This window comes from Pelophylax lessonae (assembly GCF_965119305.1).
Source record: "Pelophylax lessonae genome assembly, chromosome: 12".
NCBI lineage: Eukaryota > Metazoa > Chordata > Amphibia > Anura > Ranidae > Pelophylax > Pelophylax lessonae.
Window position 1 is genome coordinate 54,065,206 of NC_138779.1, and position 17,238 is coordinate 54,082,443.

The following is a 17,238-nucleotide window of genomic DNA, read 5'->3' on the forward strand; positions in this document are numbered from 1 at the left end:
TGTTTTTTTACACCTACGGGTACTGATACTTTTGGTCAAGTACTCGTCGATACAGATTACTGATACTTTTGTGGTGCAATTTGAGCCCATACAAAGCGAATGGAATTCAATTGCACTGCAAAGAATTGCATGAGATTTGAACAGAGGTGTGATTCCTGACCGAATTGCATACGCCCCCCCCCCCCTGCACAGATCCTGTGTGCAGTGTGGTAAACTGTCCTGTTCAAATCGCATGCGATTTGAGCCCATCCATTTTGTATGGGCTCAAATGGCACCTCAAGGGTATGGGTTTTAGCTATTGGAGCATTTGACACCGATACTAGGAACCGGGGCGCGTCCAAAGGGTGGTGATAAATAACGTGTACTCAGACTGGTCTAGAGTAGTAAGGGAGGTACCCCAAGGTTCTGTCCTTGGACCAATTCTGTTTAATTTATTCATAAATGATATAGAGGTTAGGATAAATAGCTCCATCTCAGTTTTTATGGATGACGCAAAAATAAGCAGGGCAATATCTTTACATCAGGATATAGAAATCTTACAGAAAGACCTGAACAAAATATTAGGGTGGGAAACTACATGGCAAATGAGGTTTAATGTGGAGAAATGTAAAGTAATGCTCTTGGGGACTAAAAACATAAACGCAAACTACTCACTGGGGGGGAACTTCTGGGGCAATCAAGGATGGAGAAAGATCCGGGGGTCCTAGTGGAAGACAGACTGAGCAAAAGCATGCAATGTCAAGCTGCAGCTATCAAAGCCGGCAGAATATTAGCATGCATATAAAAGGGATATACTCCATAGATCAAACTATAATCCTGCCACTTTATAAAACTCTGGTCCGACCACATCTGGAGTATTCTGTCCAGTTCTGGTCACCAATCCTCATATGGGATGTGCTGGAGAGAGCCCAAAGATAGGGCAACAAAACAAATTAGGGGATTGGGGGACCTCAATTACAAGGAACGACATCAAGCACTAAATGTATTTTCCCTGGAGAAGAGACTCTTGAGAGGGGACATGATAGCGATTTACAAATACCTCAATGGGGATCCCAGCATAGGAAAAAAGGTATTCAGTCTCGGAGTGTAAGAGGACACTTGGCCACACAATGAGTTCGGAGGAGAAACGGTTTAACCTTAAGCTGCGTAGGGGGTTTTTCCCCCTCTCAGGGCGGTAAGAATGTGGAACTCTCTTCCACAATTGGTGGTGTCAGTGGGGAGTATTGATCATTTTAGAAGACTCTTGGACGTGTATCTTAAAGAACACAATATACAGAGATATGGGAAATGATTATCGTCACTGACACACACACCTACACAGGTTGAACTGGATGGACTATTGTCTTTATTCAACCTTAACTACTATGTTACTATGTTACTATGTTACTATGTAACACACAATTATATATTTCTGTACAGTCACTCCTCTATGTTTTTCTGCTTTGCCTCCACAGACAGGGCTGCGCCTTCAGTTTTTATTCTCGCTTTTCAGGGAAAGGCGACCACTTTGCCTGTACAAAATGAGTTTTTCATGGCTGAAGCTGCAATCTGAACGGTTGATATGGAAAGCAACACCTGCTACTACTACTACCGCCACCTTATAATATAGGTCACTATCTCACATGCACACACATACATACTAGGGCCATTTTAGACAGCATCCAATTAACCTACTTGCATACCTTTGGATTGTGGGAGAAAACCTACACAAGCTACACAAACAGAGGAACCCAGTGCTGCAAAGCAGAAAGCTGTAAGCACTAAGACTGTTCATAACAGCTGGCCTGCAGCTCAATTTAAAGCAGAACTAAACCCTTCGACTTAACAGTTTTTTTTTTTGTTCTTTAAAAACAGTTGCATTCCCGACATGCCAGGAATGCTGTCACATTTGCTTGTGCTCTGAAACAAACTGTGAAACCATTAAATTGCTGGTCTGATACAGAAGAAACACAGGGAGCACCGACCTATTTCATTATCCTAAGACAAATTGTACGTTGGGTAAAAGAGTGGTAAGTATTATACTCACAAAATTGGCTGCTGTAAAAAGCACATCATAAGTTCCAGCATAATTCCATCTGTGGTAAAACAACTCAAAAACTAGAAATTTGAGGTCCAATGGTCTGACGCGTTTCGAGGGTTAACCTCTTCTTCTGAAGAGGTTAAACCTCTAATTGATAAAACAACTCCTAAGACAGAAATTTGAGGTCCAATGGGCTGACGTATTTTGAGGGTTAACTTCTTCTAAAGAGGTTATCTCAAATTTCTGTCTTAGGAGTTGTTTTACCATGGATGGAATTATGCTGGAACTTATGATGTGCTTTTTACAACAGCAAACTTTGTGAGTATAATAAGTGGTAAAAGATTTCCGCGCTGATGGGAAAAATTATATATGACTGCAGCCTACCTCAAAATATAGCAAGCTATATTTAACAAATATGGGTGGATGTGGAGGTAAGTGGCACTGTCAGGAATAGGAAGTAGGGAAAATAAATATATCGGTGGGTCACTTTATATTGAATAATAAATAGTTAAGTGTATTAAAATATTAAATCCTCTTAAGTAATGTGTGATATACAGTGAATAAATATAAGAAAATAAAAAATATATAAAAAATGTTTTCCCGTGAGTGAATAGTGGGAGATAAAAATGTAAGTGTATAAAATTATTCCAATATAAGTGTCACAAAATTAAATAAATAAATTCTGTATATAACAATCAAATGTGTAAAACTGAGCCACCAATAAAACACACTTGTAAAATCAATAAATGGGGTGGTACATTATTGCATAAATTGGGTGACAAATTTTAAAATAAAAATTAAGGTGCTCTGTTCAAGTGCATAAGAGTGCTAGTGATAAAAAGACTATATAGCAATATTTAAATTGGGTAAATGAAACTTTAAAAAAATATCAAATCATGAACAGTGTCCAAGCAAAGTACATTAAATGTCCATAATATTGCTATATAGTCTTTTTATCACTAGCACTCTTATGCACTTGAACAGAGCACCTTAATTTTTATTTTAAAATTTGTCACCCAATTTATGCAATAATGTACCACCCCATTTATTGATTTTACAAGTGTGTTTTATTGGTGGCTTAGTTTTACACATTTGATTGTTATATACAGAATTTATTTATTTAATTTTGTGACACTTATATTGGAATAATTTTATACACTTACATTTTTATCTCCCAATATTCACTCACGGGAAAACATTTTTTATTTTCTTATATTTATTCACTGTATATCACACATTACTTAAGAGGATTTAATATTTTAATACACTTAACTATTTATTATTCAATATAAAGTGACCCACCGATATATTTATTTTCCCTACTTCCTATTCCTGACAGCGCCACTTACCTCCACATCCACCCATATTTGTGAGTATAATACTTACCACTTTTTTACTCAATAAACTATTTGTCTTAGGATAATTCACTAAGTAGGTGCACCCTGTGTTTCTTTTGTATGATTGCTGTGTTTCAGACTTCCCGAGCCTCTGAGGGCAGCAAGACCGATATTATCTGTATAGAACCAAGATGGAGACATAACGTACTCATATGAAGTGGGTACTCTTCCAAACGCGGGAGATTGTGTTTGTGACTGTTTGCGGTTTCATTAAATTGTTGGTGTCATAACCGATCACATGTGCAGCAGCATGGCAGTTGCAGTTTAAACAGAGGCAAAGATAGCAGCTACTTTGGCTGAAAAGGATAGGAGAGTTTAGTTCTGCTAAGGATGCTGGAGCAGTTACAGGCTCTGGCAAGCTTCCAGTGCTCTCCTCTTCTCTAGGCAGGCCCATACTGTCCTCATGTACAATGCAGGGCATTTGGTCTTTTGTTGTATGCGACGACCTCAACGTATGACCACTGGTCAGTGCGCCTTAGAGAAGAGGCTTCAAAGAACTGGTCATTCTGCGTGGTGGAAGCCTGCCGAAGCAAGGACTGCAGTAGATGTTACATCCTATTTCTCTACCCCTTAGAACATGTAAAAACTTGCAGTGTGAGAAGGCCTTACCGCAAGGGTTTATTTTACAAAAATCTTTCACATGGGCTGTATTCATTATTAATAATAATAAAATGTAAAAGTTAATAGAATGTATTGGGATTTAAATATAATGCTGTAAAAGGAGAAGTTAGAGGGGTCAGAAAAGCATATGCTATACTTTGTTCCATTAGTGTGTAATCATGTGTGTGCCTCCATTTAAGGCCAGTTTGTGTCACTTAAGCGGAGTTCCACCCTGGGACATTTTTTTAAATAAAAATACCCCCGGGACAGTCAGGGCTAGTACATTCCACAATGGCTAGCCTCTGATCTGTCCCGGGTCGCACTTACCTGCAAGAAGAAATACTTACCTTGAAAATGTCTTCTCCAGCGCTGCCATCTCAGGTGTGGGCAGCTTGAAGCCAGCGCGATCCTCTGTGTCCTCTTCCGTCTTCTTCGGTCCCACGATGCCCTGCACCGGCCCCGCCGTCACTTTCGGTGCCGCAGAGTCATCCCTGCACAGCTTCTGGGCATGCCCAGAAGCTGTTTAGCAAGGTATGACGGTGCTTGCACTGGAACTGACGTCGGGGCCGGTGCAGGTGCATTGATTCCTGGGAGCGATGATGTTCAGCTCCCAGGAATCATTGCAAAGCCAGGAAGTGACAAATCGCCGTGGCCGCCGAGGGGAGGAAAAGGAAGTAAGGTGAGTATATTTTCTTCTAAACCAGGTAAGTAAAAAAAAAAAAAAAAAAAAAATTGCGATTATCCATTTGTTTTTCAGGTGACCCGGAGCAAGAAGATGGAGGCAAGTTTAATTTTAGGGTGGAACTCTGCTTTAACATAATTTTTATCCTTGGCATGAAGGTGCTGAAATACTTTACAGCAGAAGAAAACCCAGTAAAGGTTTTGCAACATACAATTACAAGAATAAAAATTTATGATCCGGATATTCAGTGTACACGAAGCATCATAAAAAGGAAATCTTGGATTAGGTATTGCATCCTGGCTGGTGCTCAGAGGGTGAAACCACTCTGCCCTTTGGAATGGTGTAAAGTAAAAGACAATAAAGGGAAGCTCCAAACTTACATCTCTGGTGGGGGAAACCTTCCAAAGGCCCCCAGGCAGGGTTAACTCCTCACTCTCCACAGTTTTCAGAGCTGCCAGACGGCCACGAACCTGTCTCATCGTTTCCTTTAGCTGTCAGTAAAAGAGGAAACAAGAAAGACACTGAGAAAATTGTGACAAGTGCCATGATTTGCTCCAGCTAACCAAATATCTGATTTGGTGCAGCTTCTAATATACATTGTGAGAGGCTTCATGTGTGCAGTAAAATCAAGTAAGAAATTTCAGTCCAGGAGATGAGCCTGTACACACAGTGCAAGACTGAAGGGAAGGCTGGAGATTTCAGCTTTAAAAGAGGTTCATAAACTGAAAGGCATCATCACTGCTTTGACAGGTCTGCAAACGAAAAAACACACTGGTGCAAGATGACATCTAATATATAAAAAGAAAGAAGAACAAAAAAAAAAAAAAGAAGGAAAGAACCTACTGAACATAATAAGTCATAGGTAAGCCCTAAAGAGCACCCCTTACTATGCAGCAGGTTGTTTCCAAACCATGTCAATGTCACTTTTTTATCCAGGTCATACTGCACACATCCCATATGTATGTACATATATTCTGCACACAATGGTAAAAACAAAAACATTTCCATGACAGTTATCAACGCTAAGGCTGTATACACACAGACTTCAGTATATACAGTAAGTGTACAACAAGCTTTTACTAAATATTTGAAAATCCTTTCTTTAAGACAAACTTTGGTTCCAGTCATGAATTCATATGCCTGTTCAGTGACATAATACTCACAGTTTTGGAATGCTCTTTAAATAAACGGTTTCCATTTTCATCTGCTTCCTCTGTACTGTCTCCTATCTTCTGCGCTGAGACACAACGGATGCGAGGACTGCCGATGGCGACTTGTGTGTTACGGTAAGTACAGGTGTTTCTCTTTGGAGTGAGGTGCATGGCAGCGTCTGAAGACTGCTTGACGATAAGACCCTCTCGTGCCAACTGATCAAGGGAACCAGAGACAGGAAATGAGTCTGAAACATGAAGTGTCTGATACGGCATCAAATAGTTCACAGTCCATTAGGTTAGGCTCACATAGGCAGAGAATGCCACTGCCATCTGCACCTATCATTTATATTAGCCCAACGCTATAATGGGCTGCCTTAATGACCAACAGGAGGGGGCAAACAAGCTTCATCACCATCAGGAATTGCTGTTGGATTGACTTTTAGAACAGCCTAGTATACAGTTGTAACTGCAGGCTTTTGGATCTTTCACTTAAAGAGCAGTAGTCCCTCCTATTTCAGAATTTAAGCATTTGCCCAGCTTGGGGTTTAAGGGTGTAACTGTAAGAAGTAGTGAAATACAGTGGGCCCCCCATAACCCCTTTCTGTCTTTTTTTATCAAGGGTAATAGCACAATTATCTGTCCCTTTCTATATGCCAGGGTGCAAAGTGTAATCCTGGACTTGGACCTCCTTTCAGCCCCACTGTATAAGTCACTGTTCAAATCTTGCAGCCTTCATAACATTTCCAAAATGTGCCCTTTCTTAACCAATGAGTCCTCAAATCTACCTCTTGTCTTAAATACTGCAACTGCCCCATTGTTGGCCTCTACAAAAGACTATGCCCCTTTCAGTCTACCACACTCATTCACCCATCCAACCACTGTCTGCTACCGCTCATCTAAGTTCTCATCACCCAAAAAATAAAATTCAAAATACTAACATAAAAAACAAAGCCATCCACAACTCTGCCCTCAGATACAACACTGACCTGGTCCCAAAACATCACCTAAAACACCCTCTCCGCTCCTCCCTAGACCTCCTCCTCCCCTGCGAGTCTCCAGGACTTCTCCAGATCCTCTCCCTACACCATTCTATCCAGCTATGTCCTACTCTGTCTGCCTTTAGGTAATCCCTGAAAATTCATGACTAAGAAAATCTCTGTCTAAAAGCTGAACTTTTACTTTCTCTATCAATCTATTCTCACACAGCTATTATATTTTCTATTACTTGCTCCTCCTCTTTAGATTGTAGGCTCTCACAAAGCAAGGCTCTTCTAACGGTCATGTCTTGATTTGTATTGTAACTGCAATTTTCCCACTATATTGTAAAGTGCTGTGTGAATTGTTTGCACTATATAAATCCTGTAGAATAATAATAGTGCAGTCTACCCAAGCCCAAATGCTGCATTATGTGTTCAGTTGCCAATTGTTAACTGTTCTATGTAGACATGAGAACAGATCCTTTACAACTACCTGTTGACTGATTTGAGGAGACAATGACAGGCCTCAACCATCTTGTGATTCCGGTAATCTCCATGTGAAAACTCTGTCCATTTATACGAGGCATTTGCAACTTGACAGTTTATTAGTAATTGGATAGTGAAGGAATCTTATTGGGAGATAGGAGACTGACTACCTGAAGGGCTATTCATTTGTTGGAAAAACTCTGTGTAAAGGAGTGTCACTGGAAAGAAAAGGAAGTGGTAATCCAGATAGAACCTCAGCTGAGTCACAAGATTTGCTGCGGCTGGTCCTAAACAGATCATCATCCCTTGTTCCTGGTGAGGAATATGCCCATCTAGGAGTGCCATAACAAATATACTCACAAATAAACCATGACTGTGCATGCTAAGAGATAGGATGGAGCCCTTGATATTTCCTTTTGATAATCATGTTGAGAGTCAATTCTTTTTCTAAGATCCCATCACCTGCAGTTTCATATACAATGTATTGTAAACCGTTACCTGGCAATAAAGAAAAACTGCTCCTGGATTTCTGCCTTAGGTCTCAAGCCACAGTTTACCATTTTTTGTGTGAAATTTCTGTCCTGCAACCCAAACATAGTGGCTGACCTGAGCACATAGACATGTCGTGCATAGGAACAACATCTTGTAACTCTGCCAGAGAGGCACTAAGTTGCAAACTGACCATGCCCCCACGGATCTGCTTCCATGCTTGGCATAGTCAAGTTGGAACAGCAAAAAATGTGGCCGGATAGGCACACTGGGTACTCCTAATAAAAGGACACAAAGCTTATAGAGTTTCACACACCAGGGTGAAAACACGGACACACGATAATTGATATGTGTCACACACAGATTGCCTATCTTAAGAGAATTTGCGACAAGTTTGCTGGACAGACACTCATCAGAGGACGTGGGCAGCTCTGGTCTTTCCTCATGTGGGGAGAGAGGAGAAGCAGCGATACAGTGAGCTGCTATAATTTCTAATATTGTTCCCTGCTCAGTGACAGTGTGCCGGTCACGCACGGTGAAATATAGGTCTCAGTTTATTAGAAGTACAGTGCGCATAGTTTATCTGGCCCAATAAATACAGGTGTAACATACACTATACTTTTTGGAAGGATCTGAGGGATAACGCCCTTGTTCACACCAATGCATTTGTCATGAGATTTGACAATTTAAAATTGCATGACAAGTGGCACCCTATTTTTAGCAATGGAATTGTTCAAATCAATGCAAAATTGCAGTGACATCAGAAAAGGTTTTTGCGCTACTTTTCTGTGATGTAATTGCAACTCCCTTAGATTTCTGTTAAATTAAGTCTCAATCTGAACTGAAATTGCGATCCAAATCGCACGGATCTGCAGCCTTGAAAAGCCGCACTGGTTAGAACCAGAGCTCATTAAGGCTTTCACCCATAAAGAGCTGGTATGTAACTACTGAACGGATAAAGGTGAAGAAGCACTCACAGCATCGTATGATTTCTGCAGCTGGAGACGTTTCTGCTGTTTGGCATGCTGATTAACCCTTCGCTTCACTTCCCCCTGGAAACGAATCAGTCTCTGCTCTTTTTCCAGCTGATACTGAATTATTTGTTCTTCAACTTCTTCTGCGGATACCTAAAAAACAAACAAACAATACATTTAAAGCTCCATTTTTAAATTAGTAAGAAAAAGAGAAATATAACTTTTTTTTTTTTTTGACAGCGGTGACATGGGCGAATAGTGTGACAACATTAGAGGCTTGTTGGCCCCATTTAACTTTAACAGAAAAAAAAAGTCTAACAAACAGCTTCCCTCACGGGAGGGGTTCCACCATCAATATGAAATGAACAATGTTCAGTCTCCTGGCTCTCTTTGGCAGCCCCACTGCTCAGGCCAGGTGCCTTGGTCCTCCTAAACATCCAACACAGCACCCCTGGGCTCTCCTACAGACACTGTACCTCTGTTGGCTCAACCACCTTTTTTTACCACCCCGAAGTGAAAGTGAAAACTAGACCATACTATTATATACATACTATCTATTCAAAATGAGAAGAAAAAAAAAAAATAGTTTTGCCTGAGTTTCTTTTTTTTTTTTTTTTTTTAAATGCGCTCGTTTAGGGACATTGACCCCTCCTGCAGTCTGTGCCTCTGATCTCTATATTAATACAGAACTACAGAACTACGCAAGCTGACAACTTTCAAGATCTGACACCTCTGGGAGTACTGTGTCCCCCCCACTCTGTGCTGTGGTTCCTCCTGTCGGCCCATTCTGAGCTGTAGTGATGGATGGAACCAAACCGTACAATGGGGGAGAGCAGACATCCAATACACCCCAAGTGTCAGCCATAGTAACTGCAAGGGTGTGCAGATCGGAGCCCATTAGGGGGCTGAAGTATTATTAACTCAGCACCAGGCAGAGGGTCCAGGGGTGTCTCCAGTATAATCCCCTGCCCGGGGCCCTCACTCAGCACTTACCAGGGCCCTGCTGGGGGCCCCCCTCTCAGCCGCCTCTATCCAGGCCCCCACAGCTGCCACAGCCCCCGGGTTCCTCTCGGCCAGTACAGCCTGGTTCACCACCAGCCGGCTGGGTCGTCTCCCTCGCTCCGGGCTCTTCCTCAGAGCAGAGGCTGCAGGCGGCGCCATCTTTCCTCCACAGGACACACAAACTTTCAAACGGCCGCTGTTCCGTGAGAATTACCTACCCCGTGAGAATTACCTACCCCCCGTCACTTCCGGCCAGGAACAGCTGAGCAGCGCAGCAGTGCGCATGCTCACAGGGCCGGATACCTAAAGGGACAACAGAAGAGCAGACTAGTGCGCATGCGCACTAGTATAGAAATAGCACAGTGTACCGTTGAAAAAACCTACCCACGCGGCGGTTAAATAAAACAGCGGGGCTGCAATACGAATCATCTCCGCTCGTGTGCCTGTCACTTCCCTGATCTCGGCAAGTAAATATAAAAGCGGCTGGCGTCTCCGTGATTTATGTTTACATACACCCGCCGCCGCTTTTATATTTAGTTGCCGAGATCAGGGAAGTGACAGGCACACGAGCGGAGATGATTCGTATTGCAGCCCCGCTGTTTTAATGTAAGCGCTGCATTCCATACAGTGCCGTGAACCGGAAGTGACGAGGGGTAGGTTTTTCTCACGGGTAGGTAATTCTCACGGAACACCGCGTCTAGAGGTTCCCACAGCAACAGCAACCGACTTCCGGTACGAGGGGAGAAGCCGGGATTGGCTGGCGCGTATTGATCCATTCACAGTGTTCGGCTTATACTGGGGGTGTCCGGGAGGATGAGACGAGGACGCTGATTGACTGTTCCCTCTCTATGTACCTTGCCTGGTGCTGAGCTGTGGGAGGGGTTACTGCGGGAGGAGACGCTCAGTGCTTGTTACCAGGGGTAACACAAGACAGTGCCAATTGCCAGAGACAGTACCAGTTACCATAGACAGTGCCAGTTACTAGAGAAAGTGCCAGTTACCATAAACAGTACCAGTTACCAGAGACAGTACCAGTTACCAGAGACAGTACCAGTTACTAGAGACAGTGCCAGTTACCATAGACAGTGCCAGTTACCAGAGACAGTACCAGTTACTAGAGACAGTGCCAGTTACCATAGACAGTGCCAGTTACCAGAGACAGTACCAGTTACTAGAGACAGTGCCAGTTACCATAGACAGTGCCAGTTACCAGAGACAGTACCAGTTACTAGAGACAGTGCCAGTTACCATAGACAGTGCCAGTTACCAGAGACAGTACCAGTTACTAGAGACAGTGCCAGTTACCATGGACAGTGGCAGTTACTAGAGAAAGTACCAGTTATCATAGACAGTGCCTGTTACTAGAGACAGTGCTAGTTACTAGAGACAGTGCCAGTTACCATGGACAGTGGCAGTTACTAGAGACAGTACCAGTTACCATAGACAGTGCCAGTTACTAGAGACAGTGCCAGTTACTAGAAACAGTACCAGTTACTAGAGACAGTACCAGTTACCATAGACAGTGCCAGTTACCATAGACAGTACCAGTTACTAGAGACAGTGCCAGTTACTAGAAACAGTACCAGTTACCATAGACAGTGCCAGTTACTAGAGACAGTGCCAGTTACCATAGACAGTGCCAGTTACTAGAAACAGTACCAGTTACTAGAGACAGTACCAGTTACCATAGACAGTGGCAGTTACTAGAGACGGTACCAGTTACTAGAGAAAGTGCCAGTTACTAGAGACAGTGCCAGTTACCATAGACAGTACCAGTTACTAGAGACAGTGCCAGTTACCAGAGACAGTGCCAGTTACCATAGACAGTACCAGTTACTAGAGACAGTGCCAGCTACGATAGACAGTATCAGAGACAGTACCAGTTACCATAAACAGTACCAGTTACCATAGACAGTGCCAGTTACTAGAGACAGTGCCAGTTACCATAGACAGTGCCAGTTACCAGAGACAGTACCAGTTACTAGAGACAGTGCCAGTTACCATAGACAGTGCCAGTTACCAGAGACAGTACCAGTTACTAGAGACAGTGCCAGTTACCATGGACAGTGGCAGTTACTAGAGACAGTACCAGTTATCATAGACAGTGCCTGTTACTAGAGACAGTGCTAGTTACTAGAGACAGTACCAGTTACTAGAGACAGTGCCAGTTACCATGGACAGTGGCAGTTACTAGAGACAGTACCAGTTACCATAGACAGTGCCAGTTACTAGAGACAGTGCCAGTTACTAGAAACAGTACCAGTTACTAGAGACAGTACCAGTTACCATAGACAGTGCCAGTTACCATAGACAGTACCAGTTACTAGAGACAGTGCCAGTTACTAGAAACAGTACCAGTTACCATAGACAGTGCCAGTTACTAGAGACAGTGCCAGTTACCATAGACAGTGCCAGTTACTAGAAACAGTACCAGTTACTAGAGACAGTACCAGTTACCATAGACAGTGGCAGTTACTAGAGACGGTACCAGTTACTAGAGAAAGTGCCAGTTACTAGAGACAGTGCCAGTTACCATAGACAGTACCAGTTACTAGAGACAGTGCCAGTTACCAGAGACAGTGCCAGTTACCATAGACAGTACCAGTTACTAGAGACAGTGCCAGCTACGATAGACAGTATCAGAGACAGTACCAGTTACCATAGACAGTATCAGTTACCAGAGACAGTGCCAGTTACTAGAGACAGTACCAGTTACCATAGAGAGTGCCAGTAACTAAAGACAGTACCAGTTACCAGAGACAGTGCCAGTTACTAGAGACAGTGCCAGTTACCAAAGACAGTGCCAGTTACCATAGACAGTGCCAGTTACCATAGACAGTGCCAGTTACTAGAAACAGTACCAGTTACTAGAGACAGTGGCAGTTACCATGTGCTGTGTGGTTGGGGAGTAGTGAGGTGATGGGCGAAGGTGCTGCAGGGCTAACAATTTTTCAGCACCCCTCTCTCTCTCCCCCCCCCATTCCCCTCTCTCTCCCCTACCCCCTCTCCCCCCCCCATTTTCCTCTCCTACCCCCCTCTCTCCCCCCATTCCCCTCTCTCTCTTATTCCACAATTCCCCTCTCTCACTTACCCCCTCTCCCCCCCATTCCCCTCTCTCTCTTACACCCCCTCTCCTCCCAATTCCCCTCTCTTACCCACCCCCCATTACCCTCTCTCTCTTACCCCCCCCCTATCTCCCCCCCCCCCCCAATTCCCTCTCTCTCTTACCCCCCTCTCTCCCCCCCTTTCCTTCTCTTAACCTCCTCTCACCCCCTTTACCCTGTCTTATCCCCATCTCCCCCCCATTCCCCTCTCTCTCTTAGCCCCCATTCCCTTTTCTCCCCCCCCCCCCATTCGCATCTCTTTCACCCTTTCTCTCTCTCATGCTCCCCTGTTCCCCTCTGTCTCACGCCCCCATATTTCCTTCTCTCTCTTCTACCCCATCTTTCTAACCCCCTCCCTTTTCCCCTCTCTTTCATCCTTTCTCTCTTACCTCTCTCTCTTACCTCTCTATTGCCCTTCTCTCTCTCACCCCCTATTTCCCTCTCTCTTTCACCCTCTCTCTATCCCACCACTCCCTCTTTGTCCCCCCATTCCCCTCTCTCTTACCCCTCCCTATCTCACATATCCCCCTTTCTCTCTGTCATTCCCCTCTCTTTCACCCTCTATTTCTCCGCCCTCTCTCTAATACCCATCTGTGATGATATTCACCGTCACTGGAAGTTAAAAACAGAAAATTAATGGTTTGAATTGCTTTAGATGGGACAGTCATATTTGTCAGCAATATCTCCATATAGAAATATGAAGATTTTTTTCCCATTGCCATGAAATCTGTAGTTCCTACATGATGTGTATTACATATCTTTCAATGTCAGACAGGTTTTCCCTATTGTTTGTGTATTGAAAGGGAATGTGGATTGCCCCTGTCTCATTGTTAAATGTTAATGACCTCACATTTTTCTGTCTGTCTTATTATGGGATGTATATATGTGTGTGGATTGGATGCTAAGGGGGAGGGGGGATTGTCCCACATTGCATATTTGTGTGTACACTGTATGGGAGTGTAAAACTCTATTTCTATTGGATTGTGAATGTCACGTCCAGTCCTCAACAAGGTCCACCTGGGCGGTAACCTTGTGGAGGAAAACTGTATATGTCTGTTTCTTGTTCAATAAAGTTGAGTTAGTTCACCCTCAATCTAGAGTCATGTCTCTTATTGGGGGAATATGCTACAAGGAATTGCTATGGTCTTCCATACCCCCTTGGATAATCACTAAGCTATTGTAAGAGCTTGTGTAAGAGCTTGTTCTGCTGCACTCTCTGGGGAAAGAGAGGTTCACCCACGGGAACCTGGGGCCTTGTCGTAGGTCCAGGCGGACGGTGAGACCCTAACCAAGCTGCGGTGGTTAGTGGGGTCTGAGGCGGTTACGGTGTCTGATGGAGTACTTTCAGCCCTCGGGAAGCACTAGGAGCATCCGTCAACGGAGGTGCCCGGCCGGGGTGCAGGTTGATCCATTACATTCCCCCTCTCTCACTCACCCCCCTCCCATTCCCCTCTCCTACCTCCCTCTCTCACCCCCCATTCCCCCCTCTTTTACCCTCTCTCTCTTACCTATCTCTCACCCCTCTCTTTTGCCCCCTCTCTCTCTTACACACCCTCTCTCTTACACCCCCTCTTTTCTCTCACCCCTTTCCCCTCCCTCTCTCATGCCACCCTCATTCCCATCTCTCTCTCACCCTCTCTCTCCTACCCCTCCCTCTTTCTCCTCCCATTCCCATTTCTCTTACTCCTTCCTCTGTCTCTTATCCTCCTTTCTCTCTCTCTCTCACCCACTCATTCCACTCTCTTTCACCTCTATTATCCTTCTCTCACCCCATTCCCTCTCTTACTCCCCCCTCCCTCCCATTTCTCTCTCCCTAGTACTCTCTCTTACCCTCCCTCTCTCTCACCAATCTCTCTCCCCCATCCCCCTCTTTCTCTCTCTCTCTTACCCCCTCTCTCTGAACCCACTCTCGCTACCCCCCTTCCCCTCTCTCTCATGCCCCCCAATTCTCCTCTTTCTCACCCCTCCCTCTCTCCCCCTCTCTCTCTCTCTCGCACCCCTAGTCACCCTCTCTCACCTCTCTTTTACCACGCTCTCTCCCTCCCATTCCCCTCTCTCTCTCACCCATCTCTCTCCCTCACGCCCCCATTCCCCTCTTTCACCCTCTCTTTCTCTCTCCCGCCTTTTCCCCTCTCTCCATTACCCCCTTCTCTCTATTACTTCCTCTCTATTACCACCCTCTCTCTATTACCCCCTCTCTCTTACCTCTGTCTCCCCCATCCATTCCCCTCTCTTTCACTCTCCCTCTCTGTCTCTCCCCCATTACCCTCTATTTCACACCTCTCTCTCACCCCTCCCATTTCTCCCTCTTCCCTCAATTCCTCTCTCTCTTACCCCCCTCCCACTCTCTCTCTCTCATACCCCCTCTCTCTCTCACGCACCCTCTTACCCCTCTCTCTCTCACCCCCCATTCCTCTCTCTATTTTCTCTCACCCCTCTGTCTCTCTCTGTCACCCCTCTGTCTCCTACTTTCACTCTCACCCCCTTTTCTCTCTCGCCCCTATTACCCTCCCCTTTCACTCCCCCTCAATCTTACCCCCCTATTCACCCTTCTCTCCCCCACCCCTTTCTCTCACCCCCCCCCCCCCCATTTAATTTGTTTTAACAAAAAAATGTTGTGTTTTCATTTATTTATTTCCATAAAAAGGGCCACCAAAATCCTTAACACCAGGCCCATGATGCTCTTAATCCGGTCCTGCTTGCCTCAGCATGTTATACCTTTTAGCACCTGTAGTTTCCTCTAACGTATTATACATCAGGTTGTGGGAAGAGATGGTGAGGTCAGGCAGCACTCAAAACATGGAAGGACGGTTTTCAAGTAAGCTTTTATTGGATTATCACATATAACTACTGTTTGCATTGTTACTAAAATACAGTATAAAATGAAAGTGAATGCTGTCACCATAAAACTTCTTTAAATCAGGTTGACAAGGGCACAAACTAGCGTGACGGTGACATTTTCACAGGTCTGAAATCGCTAAGAATTCGATTGGCAGTGCATTCACTTACGTGAGCATTTGATGGTTTACCAGTGACTGCAAACATCAACCAGATCATCCAACCTCATTGCCGATCTGCTGTCATTTTCTCCAATCTATGGACTACAGGGGGAGGGGCTGAGATCCCCCTCTGATGTCTTCTGGAGGTCACTTGACTGCAGATCGGCAAGGTGGAATAAGGTATTTAGCAGGAGAATTAAAAAAAAAAAAACACACTGTGTATTACATTTTGTCATAACAAAGGGGCTGGCAATAATTGTGGGCAGTAACTTTACTGCCACTCAGAACAGCGGGGGGGGGGGGGGGTTTGCGGCGGCTAACACAACAGGAGCTGACAGGCAGGAAGGGGAAGAGAGGAGAGCAGCAGGATGAGGGAGGCATGTAACCTGACCACAGTAATCATGGATCAGCAGCCATAAATACCATGGTCAAAACACACAGGGAGACACAGGAGTAGGCAGGATCAACCAGGTTTTTTACATCACAGAAAAGGAAAAAATGACAATGCACAAGCACTATGCAATTTACCATGCTTTAACCACTTCCCGACCGCCCTATAGAATATTTACTGCTACAGGGCCAACGCGCTGCGCAGAATCACATATATATGTGATTCTGCACTTCTGGGTTTTAGGCACTAGTGGCACTGCCGGCGGCTTGCTCCCGCTGTGATTTTACACAGCGAGAGCTGATCAGCGGGTCCCGTGGACTTAATGTCCGCCGGCATCCACTGATCGTTCTGTACACTGACAGAATGTAAATTTGCCTATGTAAACAAGGCAGATTGTCATTCTGTCAGTACTGAAAACATGGATCCTGTGTTTCTGTAAAGCAGGGACACCGATCCATGTATCCCACTAGTTAAAGCACCTCCCCCACTACACTGAATCACCAGCTAGGCACACACTTTGATCGTCCCTGATGTTAACCCCTTCTCTGCCAGTGTTAGAGAAATTAAGAATGTCTTTATAATCATGTCATTCGTACCGTGACAGTGCATATTTTTAGCAATGATCACTGTAATAATGTCACTGACCCCCAAAAAAAAGTGTCAGTTAGGTGTCTGATTTGTCCACCGCAATATCGCAGTCCCACTATAAGTTGCTGATCGCAACCAATACTAGTAAACAAATAGAAAAACAGATAAAAATATCCCATAGTTTGTAGACGCAATAACTTTTGAACAAACCAATGAATATATACGCTTATTGGGATTTTTTTTTTCAACAAAAATATTTTAGCTGAATACATATTGGCCTAAATTGATGAAGAAATTTGCTTTTTTTTTTAAGTTTTTTTTTTTTTATTGGATGTGTTTTAGAGCAGAAAGTAAAAAATATTGTTTTTTTTTTTT

At 44.2% G+C, this 17,238-nt stretch overlaps 1 protein-coding gene across 1 annotated transcript in view; it reads right to left on the reverse strand.

Annotated features, from left to right (window-relative positions):
• CCDC15 (coiled-coil domain containing 15) overlaps positions 1-10,538 on the reverse strand; it is a 34,512-nt gene extending 23,974 nt beyond the window's left edge. Inside the window, exons 1-5 of the mRNA XM_082274225.1 lie at positions 10,474-10,538; positions 9,773-9,977; positions 8,783-8,932; positions 5,863-6,066; positions 5,080-5,190 (exon numbers count right to left, since the gene is read on the reverse strand). Of these exons, the coding sequence (XP_082130351.1) occupies positions 5,080-5,190; positions 5,863-6,066; positions 8,783-8,932; positions 9,773-9,940 (633 nt within the window). The 5' untranslated portion in view covers positions 9,941-9,977; positions 10,474-10,538. The remainder of the gene's footprint in view (positions 1-5,079; positions 5,191-5,862; positions 6,067-8,782; positions 8,933-9,772; positions 9,978-10,473) is intronic.
• Between the last annotated feature and the right edge of the window lie 6,700 nt (positions 10,539-17,238).